Genomic DNA, 12,096 nt, shown 5'->3' on the forward strand with positions numbered 1-12,096 from the left:
CCCTGAGGCAAGGGGTTAAGTGACTTGCCCATGTCACACACAGAAAGTGTTAAGTGTCTAAGTCTAGATTTGAACTCAGGTCCTCCTGACTTCATGGTTTATCCTCTGCACCACCTAGCTGCCCCACTTTATTGATATCTTTTACTTCTGTTCTTCAAAGTTCCTCATTAGTCATTTGTTTCACCTTGCTCACATCAACCATGTATCTTTCTATTGGCTTCTGGATGATATTCATTTTTAATTCTTGAAAAAGTGTTCTATTCCATCTTTTGCAGTTATACAGCAAGACTAATAACAAGTCACCTTTAAATATGATTCTTTATGTTAGTGGGATACACAGGGTCATTAAAGAAACTCCACAGTTTTGCAGGGGAAATCCAGTCTGTTCTCTTTGACTTGGTTAACCATTGTTCTGAACTCATTGTCCATCTATACTCTCTGTCCCAATGCTTTTAACTAGAATATTTAGAAAAATCTCAGAATCTATCAGGAATCTTCTTCAACTAGCACCCTCTCTGTTGGATATTTACGTTCATTGTGGTGAACTTGTTTGACAAGCATAAATCGCATTTTATGCCTTATCTGATATTTGTAATTAGAGAGTCACTGAAAAGTGTTATTTGTGGTGTAATGCAAGAAGCAGAATGAGACATTATATTACCTTTATTTTCTTTCCAAAGTAGAAGTAATGGCTGGTCTTTATACAGCATCTATAAACTCTTTAAAAAGCGATATCATTTGGAATTAAAGTTCTTTTTAACAACAAGGTGATGGAGAGAGCTATCTGCATCCAGAGAGAGGACTATAGAGACTTGAATGTGGAGCACAACATTGTATTTTCACCTTTTTTGCTGCTTGTTTTTTTCTTTTCTCATTTTTTCCCTTTTTGATCTGATTTTTCTTGTTCAGCATGATAAATGTGGAAATATGTTTAGAAGAATCCACATGTTTAACCTATATTGATTGGATTGCTCACTGAGTGGTGGAGGGGGGAAGAGGAAGGAAGAAAAATTTAGAACACAAGATTTTTCAAGGGTGAATGTTGAAAACTATCTTAACGTGTATTTTGACAATTAAAAAGCTATAAATTTTTTAAAGAAAACTGAAAAAGAGTTGTTTAATTTACATTTTTCTTATCAATAGTGATTTAGAGCATTTTTGTATATAACTACAGATGGCTGTAATTTCTTCATCTGAAAATTGTCTATTCATATCATTTGACTATTTATTAATTGGGGAATGTCTTGTGTTTTTTTTAAAATTTGACTCTATATTCATTCTCTATATATTTTAAAGATATTGGTTGTAAAAATTGAAGGAAAAGATTTTTTAAAAATAACTTTTTTTCCTCTTAGCTCTGATCTTCTTCCCTAGTCTAAATTCCTTTGACCTGCTTCTCTGAATTAATTTTCTTCTTCTCACAGTTATCTTTGTGGTTCCTGTGATGTACTTCCCTGCTTATGACTCTTTATGTAAAGTATGAATAAGCAAAAAGGGGGAAAAGTGACAATTTGAATTGTAACTTCCATTCACATAACCACTTCCTTTAATCAGATTGTGTATCTGGAATAAAGGAGTGCAAGGAAGCCTCTTACTCGGTGGTTTTAAAATAAGGTTTATCCATTTAATTTTATCTTACTATTATAATTTGGACACTTTAGTTTTTTTTTTTTTAATATGATTGGTGATCTGTCAGTATTAAAATTGATAACTGTATTTCTTCTTTAAAACTCAATTTAACAAAACATATTAAAAATAATTGTTTATATGTCTTGTTATAGGAAAACAACAAGCACCTTCCTTTTATTCATTTGGATACTTTTAAGATTTCACTTCACATTCAACAAAGTGACAAAGATGACAAAGGCTATGAACAGTCAGTGTTGGTAGGACTGAGAAAAGATAGGCATACTATCCACTCCTGATAGATATAAAGCAATTTGAAATTATACTCTGAAAATAACAAATGTGGGGTACCTAACTCAGGGAGATCAAGAACAGAAAGTCTCCATAAGTACCTAAATATTTATGACAGTACTTTTTGTAGTAACGAAAAATTGAAAACAGAGTAGATGTTTATCTATTGGGAACTTGTGGTATGAATCTCCAATGGGATCTTAAAATGCTTCAAGAATGGATAAATGTGAAAACATGAACTGACAAAAAGCTCTCATTATACTTTTCAGTGCCTTATTATTAATGATAATAATCATAGCATGGTTTATGATTTGCAAAGCAGTTTATATACATTGTCTCATTTGATCTTCATGACAACCTTGTGAGGTACGTGTTATTTTTATCATCTTTTTGCATATGAGGAAACTAGAGTTCAGAGAATTTAATTGATTTGCCCAGGATCTCATAATTGTCTGAGGCAGGATTTGAATGCAACTCCAGCATTCTTTCTGTTATGTCACATGGCTTGCCTCTCTATCTTTCACCTGGACTATCCAATAACTTCCTAAATGGCCTCTCTGCAGTGAGAAAATCAGTCCTTCTCACTGATCCCATGTTATTCTTCCTAAAGCATGGCTTTGATTCTGTCTCTTTCATTTTCATGGATATGCTTACTGGAAGTTTATTCTTTTAAAATAATGTTTCTTTTCTTCTAAAAATGGCCAAATACTTTTTTGGCTCTCCTTCCTTCTTCCTCGTTAATGAGTCATCCAGAGAATATTGGTATGAGCCTGAAATTTAAACTATAAAATCCCCTTTCTATAAGGTGGAAAATTTTAACTATAGGAGAGTTGACCATTTACCAAATACAGAGTTGAGTCACAAAGTCTACCTAACTCTACCTAATATATAGTCAAGTTTGTAAATGCCTGTTTCAAACTCAAAACAAGGAGATTATTTCTGATTGTAATCCATTTACTACTCCTTGAATTGAAGTTAACAATGCACTTCATGGCAGCTGCCAGAAACTTCTGAAAGGTTTGTCTTTTGCTTTATAGATTTGAAATAAGAGTTTTGTTAAAGTGTCAACTTCTCCCTAGGCTACAATTCAGGGCAGTTTTTCTCTGCACCACTTTTCTTTCCTCATTTCTAATGAGGTTTCCTTTCCCTGACTTTCAGGTTTTTTCTTAAATCCCCTCTTCTAAAAGGGATTCAAACTATCTTTTATTTCCAAACACATTTTTCTTTTTACTTCTACCTATTCAGGGGCAATCCTTTATCCGCTGCCAATTTAAAATTAGAAAACACTCGTATTTATGTTGAGTGTTCTTGTTCAAACCAAATAGAGAAAACAAAAAGAAGACATGTAATTAGAAAGTTTTCTTTTATCACATGCATTAGTTGTATTCTCTCTATTTATCTATCTATATCTAGATATAGCGCTTTCTCTCTCTCTCTCTCTCTCTCTCTCTCTCTCTCTCTCTCTCTCTCTATCCATCTATAAAATGTTAGGTAGATTAGCCTATCTTAGAGATGACTTTTCCCCTGCTTACACTGTCTGGGCAACTGAATCCTTTTGGCATTTTGGAAATGTCATATTAAATGGGTTTTCCAATTAATTTGACATCTCTCCAGAAGTTTGGCTTCCAAATCTCAAAGCTGTTCAAATTTAAATTTTGTTCATTTCATGAGTATTTTCATAAATGCTTATCATAGTGTGTCAGTTTCTAGTTGTGTGATCGGTGTTTTGAACATATTACTTGAGTATTAACAGATACTGATTTAGTAGGCAGCATTTATAATGCATTGTCATTTTAAATCTGGTTATCATGAACCAAAATTCATTGAGTTGGTATGCAACTAAATGACAGATACCAGCTGATTTTTGCATTTTAATGTAGTGAGCTAATTCCCTTCTCATTTTTCAAATAAAAAGCTGGAAATGGTCTTGATAAAATGGACTGAAAATTCCTGCTCATTTGCTGAAATATAGCAAAATTTGTATAAACATATTTTGAATGGTCTTAAAAAGATTAGAGGCTGTTGGTTTTCAGTGTTAGGTTCATCTTTGGATCCTGTCTTTGTAAATAAATATTTTTAAAAGGATTTTCAGTTTTCTTTCTTCATAGGTATACAGATAGTAAAGTAATTAGGATGTTTTCTTCATTCTCATTTTCAGTATTTAGATAAGAACAATTTTTTAAGACCTGCTTTCAAATTCAAAATGGAGTATCTATTATATCCTTTCAAAAGGGCCTTGTGTTAGTCATCTTGTCTCAAATAAGGAGCTGATTTATAGAATTGATGTCTGATGAATAATTATTCATCTACCACAATTAAACTCTCAGAGATATTTTGATAATAGCATAAAAATTTTGATATTAAAGGTAAATGTCTCATTCCCAACTTCTACAAGAAGCCTTTTGAAGTCTCCCTTAATTCACGTGTCTTTCCTCTGTTGATTATCTCCAATTTATCTTCTTATTTGTATACAATTGTGTGTATGTTGTGCCCCTCATCAGACTGTGAGCAGGGACTGATGGTTTTTTTTTTCTCTTTCTTTGTATCCCCAGTACTGGTATATCATAATAAATGTTTGTTGACTGACTGACAAGTTGTTTTATAGACTCTTCTTACTCCCAGTAAAAATAATATTATTAATGAGTCAATCCACAAAGAATTTACTTTCTTATAGCATCTTTTTTCTTCGTGGTTATTTCATAACTAGGATTGTAATTATATGAATCAAGTTAATATTTTTCTGGGTCTCATCCAACAATGAGCAAATTATTGGTGAGAGAGAATAAATTGTTCATTGAACAATACAAATTCATAATTTTAGGATTTCATAGTTTGACATGTAAACCATTCTTCCAATTCTGATCCTAAAAAAAGCTGTCAGCACTTACTGTCTCCATTTCCTGTCTTACTCATCCTTAGTCCATTGCAATAAGATTTCCATCTTAATCACTCAACTAGAACTGCTCTCTCAAAGGAGCAACAGTCTCTGAATTTCCAGAGTTTAGCACTCCTTAATAAATCCTTTGTTTTGAGTTGACGTGCAGCTCAGATGGTCTTTTCTTAGTACTTCCTGACCTCTCTGCTGCATTTGTTGCTATTGCTGCCCTTGCCTTTTACTTAGGTTTTTTTTTGTCTGTGATATCATAACACTACTCTTCCTGAGTTCTCCTAACTTTTCTCACCTCTCTTTACCTCTCTTCAGTCTTCTTTGTGGGCAAAATCTAAGCATTCTTCTCACTCTTTTTTTTTCTTGGTGTCTCATTAACTTATATGATTTTAATCAACATTTCTATATAAATATCTCCCAGGTCTGCATAGCTAATCGTGGTATCTCTCCTCTGAACTTTGATTCCATATCACCATTTGTTTATTGGACATTTCAAACTGGATGACATTTTAACTTCATTATCTTCTACCTAAACCATCCCTTTTTCAAACTTGTCGATTTCTTTGGAAAGCACACCAATTTTTTCAGTCTCCCACATATATAATCATAGGGCTAGCCTTGAGTACTGACTTTCATACCATTTACAGCTGCCAGATATTGTCATTTTTCTCTATAAAGTCCCCCACATTCAGCCTTTTCTTTCTACTGACACAATTGCCCCTTTGTTCAGCTCTTATCACTCTTTGCTTAGACTCCTACCAAGTCTTTCTCCATCGTACTCCACACGGCTGCCAAAGTGGTTTTCCTTAAGTACAGATGTGACCATGGAGACACTCTTCCTAGTAACTCCAGTGGCTTGCTAGTGTATCTAGTATAAAACTTAAACTATTTGGCTTGTAAAGCTCTTCATAACTGGACCTCAATCCACCCTGTAGTCCATCCAAACTGATCTCTTTGTTTTTCTTAGCTGACAACCTGCCTTTTCATTGACTGTCTCCCATACATAGAATGTACTTCCTCCTTTCTCTACTTCATAGAAATCATCTCTTCCTTCCAGTTAGAGTTCAAGAATCACCTTTGGCTTAAATCTTTTGCTAATCCCTTTAGCTGCTAAGATTATCCTTCTAAATTTACAGTATATTTTAAATTTAAAATTAAAAAAATTCTTAATTGCTGGCCTGATACATAGCAGGCGTCTAACAAAAATTGATTAATTAATTCCTTTCACATGATCAGCATAATACTTTTCTTCATGCCATTTAGTGCCCTCTGCCATAAGTACACGAGGCATTTGTAAATAGGACTAAACATTTAAATATCTGGATTTTACAAAGCCTTGGGGGGGAATGGAAATTTGGATTTTTTTTACATTATTTTAAATGCCCTTTATAGATCTGTAGTCACCTTGAATAAGAAAGTAATAGTGCCACTATACTCAGCATGCATAAGATCACATCTTTAGTATTATGTTCAGTTCTTTTTAAAAATTAATTTATAGAAATCTGTTTTCTCTCCCTCCCATCTCCACCCCCATAAAAAAGAAAAGAAAAACAGTTCTTGTAGTAAACATGCATAATAGAGCAAAATAAATTCCCTCATTGTCTGTTTTCAGAAAACATGTCTCATTCTGTCCTGAATTCATTGTTTTCCTTCCTAGAAGAAGCTAGAGGGCTCAGTGGTTGGCGTGCTGGACCTGGAATTGGGAAGTTAAGTTCAAATCTAGCTTTTTATACCAGATAGCTTTATGACTCTGGGCATGTCACTTAATTTCTGTTTGCCTCTTGCAAAAAAAACAAAAAAACAAAAAAAAAAAACCCCTGATAATAGCAGTAGTTAATTCACAGGTTTATTGTGATGAGCAAATGAGAATTATTTGTTAAATGCTTAGCACAGTGCTTGGCACACAGTAGGTGCTATGTAAATGTTTATTCCCTTCCTCTTCCCTTTCAGGAGATAGACAGCTTGCTTCATCATTGGTTCTCTGAAACATAGATGATCAATATATTAATCTTATAGTCTTCAAAGTTGTTATTACATATATTATTCTTCTGATTTTATTTACTTTATTTTGAATTAATTCATATAAATCTTTTCATGTCTCTTTGAAATTATCTATTTCCTTATTTCTTGTAGCACATTGATATCACAATTTCTTTAGCCATTCCCCAATAGAGGGTCATCACCTTACTTTCAATTATTTGAATTGCATTTAGTGCTGTCATTGAGGAAAGACACTGATAATCTAGAGAATGTTCAGAAGAGGGTAACCAGACTCATACAGGGTCAGGGGTCTATGGCCTATGAAAATCATTGAAGGAACTAAGATTCTTCAGGCTGGAAAAGAGGAGACTCATGGGGCCATGACAAAACTGTCATATGAAAAAGGTTTTTAGACTTTTCCAATTTAGACTTAAAAGATAAAAATAGGAACAATAGGTTTAATATCATGAAGAATTTTCTTCTTTTTTTGTATCTATGTGATGATACCTCATTTATTTTTAATAAATATATAAATATATTATATATGTATTTTCAGCATTAATTTTTTAAAAAAATTTACTTATTTTTAACATTCTTTTCTTTTTAAATTTTGAATTCCAAATTCTCTTTCTCCCTCCTTCCCTCTCTCCTTCCCACATCCACTGTTAAAGGCCAGCAATGTGATATCAATTATATATATATATATATATATATATATATATATATATATATAATCATGAAAAATATTTCCATATTGGCCATGTTGCCAAAAAAATGCAAAAAAATTAATGAAAGTGAAGAAATTATTCTTCAGTTTATTCCATATCTTTCTTCAGGTGGATAGCATTTTTTATCCTTCGGAATTGTCTTAGATAATAGCACTGATCAGAATACTAAGTTATTTACAGTTGATCATCATAAAATTGTTGTTTCTGTGTACAATATTCATCTAGTTCTACTCACTTTACTTTGCATCAAATTGTTTAAGTCTTCCCAGGTTTTTCTGAAAGCATCCTACTTATATTTTCATATATTACAATAGTATTCCATCACAATCATATAGCACATCTTGTTTGGCCATTCTCCAGTTGATGGGCATCCTCACAGTTTCCATTTCTTTTCCATTACAAAAAGAGCCAGTCTAAATATTTTGTACACATAGGTCATTTTCATTTTTTAAAAAAATTTCTTTGGGATACAGATACAGTAGTGGTATAACTGGGTCAAAAGGTATGAACAGTTTTATAATCTCTTGAGCATAAAATTCCAAATTGTTCTCCAGAATGTTTGGACCAGTTACTAACTTCATCATTAGTGCATGTGTCCCAATTTTTCCCACTATCTAAAACCTTAAAAAAAAACCCACTAGACAAGAAGAAGAGAGTATTTATTATTTATTAACCAACTGTGTACCAAGTACCCTTAAAAAAAATTTTTTTTACCAATATCATCTCATTTGATCTTAATAATAGCCATGCAAGGTAGATGCAGTTATTATCCTCATTTTACATTTGGAGAAACTGAGGCAAAGAGAGGTTAAGTGACTTTCCTAACTATTGAGTGCCTGAGGTCAAATCTGAACTCATATTCTCATCCCAAGCCAAGCACTCTGTTCAGTTGCTGGTCAAACAAATGATATGCATCATCAGCTCAGAGCTCTAGTGTTTAAAAGAGTGCTGGAAGTCATCTACAAAAGTTGTTCCAAAATCTCATTTCACAAATAAATACACTGTGCACCAGAGAATCAAGTAACTTAGCTGCAATAACACTTTGCTTCTGATGTTATGCTGCCTCATGCTATCATCCAGCTCTTCTTGAAGCTGGTGGGAAGAGGAACCAGAACTCATGGTCAGTGTCCAGTCGTTCGAGAACAACTCAGAAAAAATATATTGGCTTTAGAAGCAGAAAGTCTCAGTCAGATCTGACCTAGGCTACTTACTAGAGCTGTGTGACCTTGAACAAATCACTTTAATGATTTTTATGTCATGAACTCTTTTGGCAGTCTGGTAAAGCCCTTTTCAGAATAATGTTTTTAAATCATAAACTAAAATACATAGGATTACAAAGGAAACACAACTATATCAAAATTTAGCTATCTAAATAATCTACTGATGGGTACTTCATGGATCTGTGGAGTCCAGGTTAAGAGCCTGTGTACTGGATTGTGAGAGAAAGAAGAGACAGAGACAGAATGTTTTGTTCCAACCTATGATCTTTTGCTATTGTTGCCAGTTTCCCCAAAAAACTTGGTAGTGTAGCATAGTTGAAAGAATCTTGGATTTGACATCAAAGGAACTGAATTTGAATCTCAGCAGCTACTCACTGGTTGTTTGATCTTGAATTTAATCTCTGCATGCTTCATTTATCCCATCTTTAAAATGAGGGAAATTGGATTATAAGGTGATCTTTAAAGGTCTTTTTAAGTTCTGAATTCTGTCTGTTGAATAGTTGTTTTTTGTTTTGTTTTTACAAATTAGTATGGAGGAGTATAGGCTAAGTAATAACATACAAACATTTTATCCAAAATATTTTGTTATACTGAAAAAAAGTCAAAATCTTTGATTTTCTAGTTTTTCATGGGAAAAAAAAAGAATAAAAGCCTTTTTGTTGTATTTCAGTGGTTTTCCACTTTTTTGTGGGTCAGTTATAGCTCTTAAATAATATTGCACCTGAATATCATCATTGGCTACTTGTCCACTTTCTTCATCTTAGAATTCTAGATCTTAATTTTGTAATGGAAGAAACTGTGGCTCAGAAAGTAAAACAAATTGTTCCAAGTCCCATTGTCCTATGTCACATCTTACTTAGAGAATACATGGAAGTATTTTGCATGATACATTTTATTGGGGCATAAGAGTTAAACTGAATCTGTCATATCTGACCATTTACCTAAGAGTTGACCCATTTCTTGGTGTTCAACTTAACCTATGCCTGGTTGTTTATAAAAAAAATAATGTAAATAATAGAAAATAAGGTTAAGAGCACTTGGATGTTCTACAGTTCCTATGTTGCAGAAGATAATACTATTGAGATGATGCCTATTTAATGCCATTCTCACTCACAAATTAATTTACCCAGTGAATATAAAAATTATATGAATATAAGAATAATGTTTTGGATGAAATTTTTTGGCTTTAATATTGAAGGACTCTAAAAGGGATCATATTAATCTGAGAAGCTCAACTTTAATATTTTCCAAGGGTTTGCATTTCCAATAATAATCTTGTCACATCAAAGATTTTCGCCTTTTAGTAATTCTGGGTTCTCATAAAATCAGTCGTGTCCTTGCGACCGGTCTTTCTAACATGCTGAAAGGCTTGGGAACATCCTGGCACTGCAAAATAGCATTAGCGCTACAGACAGTTCAGACACAGGGTGTGTCATTCCTGTTTCTTTGAGGCTCAGTCCTTGGTCTTCTGTCTGCGCTCCATCATTTGCCCTTGTACCACCCCTCCTGCTGCGCCAGGGATCCAACAGGGACTAGAGCATCCTGCTCGGAAAGCCCAGGATAATCCTCGATTTTTATTCATGTTATTAGAAAGCAGGAGGCAATAAAGGTCAGGGTTTTTGCTGGCAGGCTGTCTGATTTTTTCACATGTTAAGAGGAGCTAGTTCATCTGTCTGGGGGCTGAGGCTTCAACAGCATAAGCTGTCAGACTAACATTGATTGAAGGTGGACCGGGAGGGGGAAGCGCATCTGTCCAATGGCTGGCTTGCCATTGGCTTCTTATTACAGCATTCTCCCCTGAGACACACCCTGCATGCTCATTCACCTACCTCCTCCTTCTCCTCTTCCCTCCCCTTCTTTTCCTACCCCTTCATTACTGATTCACAGCAAGAGGCAGCAGCAGCAGCAGCAGCAGCAGCAGCCTTGCTTGTCACGAATCAAGGATTGCAATGAGCTCATCCTTTTCTCCTCACAGCCTCACAACTGCCCGAGCTTTCTGGTTCCTGCCGCTGCTGTCTGCTCACTGATACACAAACACACACATGCACACACACTCACAGCCCAGGCCCTGCTAGGGGGGCTTTTTAAAATCTGAACTCTGGTGCACTCACTCTTGGCTGTTTTCTCAGCTCACCGGCTCTCCCTGTTTTATATTTAGATCAACGTTTGGTTTTTTGTTTTCTTTGCCCACCTACTTCGGGGCTCCTGAACAGTGGCTGGTTGGCTTTTATGGTGGCCAGAGTCAAAGTGCTCTTCTTGAGACGTTAGCTGGCACTTCCCACCACACTCAGGCGTGTCCACCATCCTCCAGGGGAGACCTTAGCTCGGCTCCCCTTCTCCTGTAGTTCTTCAGATTGTGGCTAGAGAGACCCAGTCTTCTCATTCTGGATACTTACCTCTTACTGCTCATGGAAGAAGGGGTTCCCTGCCCAACCCCAGCTGCTAAGCTCACCCCTCCTGTCAAAAAGTCCCAGGACATGCACGACGAGCGGAGCAAGCTGGTGAATGAGTACGCATGCCGAGTGCTGGAGCTTCTGGGGATGGGCCATCGCCTGTTTGTGCCACGGCTTCTGGCGGTGAGACCACTTTTTATTGAACTTCATGTTTAGGAAAGCTGTCACCTTTTTGGCCTAGGAGAATCCCCTGCCGCCGAGGAGGAGGCTTGTGGTTTCTTCTGTGTTCTTCCTTTTACCCACCCTATCTTGAAGTAATTGCTGAGTGGTCATTATCCTTCTGGCCGAGGACTGCCAAGGGGCCCCGTTCCTGAACCTGGTCCACGCCACTCCTTAATTGGCAGGAGGGGATCCTAGCTTAGAAGGGCTGAATCCCAAAGGCTATTTGCTTAGAATGAGGAATCTTCTTCCTGGGTTTAACTCCCTTTTAGCAAGTGTATTTCTGGGGTTTGCTACATTAGATGATAAAGCAGAATGCACCCATACTTGATGTGAGGAGTTCTGTTATTCATGCATCTCAAAGCTGAATTTAAAAGCCATCATTATGACTAGTTGTCTGAACCTGTAATATCATAGGCTGTTTCCCATTTTACCATTCTTTGGTTGTTATCTTGGATTCCCATTTGTGTGTGTGTGTGTGTGTGTGTGTGTGTGTGTGTGTGTGTGTTTGGTGGGGAGGGGGGGGTGTCTAAAAATATCCAGGCAGGAAATAGTTAAAGATGCTTTTATCTACTGGGACAACTGAACTGAGGATCTTTGAAATGATCTGAAACTGATATTTCCCAAATGGTACTGAGAAGTCTGACTTGCTTATCACTTATATTGTCAAAAAAGGAAAAATAAAAATAAAAACCAAACAACCACATGCTACTTCCTTCCCACAAAGAGTTAAATTTAAATAGTAGCAATCA

At 35.5% G+C, this 12,096-nt stretch overlaps 1 protein-coding gene across 6 annotated transcripts in view; it reads left to right on the forward strand.

Moving 5' to 3' along the window:
* RABGAP1L (RAB GTPase activating protein 1 like) overlaps window positions 1-12,096 on the forward strand; it is a 697,071-nt gene that overhangs the window by 509,842 nt on the left and 175,133 nt on the right. The window contains exon 1 of one of the 6 annotated variants that reach the window (XM_031968369.1): window positions 10,773-11,308. The exons of the other annotated variants lie outside the window; for them this stretch is intronic. Coding sequence (XP_031824229.1) covers window positions 11,141-11,308 — 168 coding nt within the window. The 5' untranslated portion in view covers window positions 10,773-11,140. Of the gene's footprint in view, window positions 1-10,772; window positions 11,309-12,096 lie in introns of those variants that run through there. 6 annotated transcript variants of the gene reach the window in all.

This window comes from Sarcophilus harrisii, chromosome 4, assembly GCF_902635505.1.
Source record: "Sarcophilus harrisii chromosome 4, mSarHar1.11, whole genome shotgun sequence".
Lineage (NCBI taxonomy): Eukaryota > Metazoa > Chordata > Mammalia > Dasyuromorphia > Dasyuridae > Sarcophilus > Sarcophilus harrisii.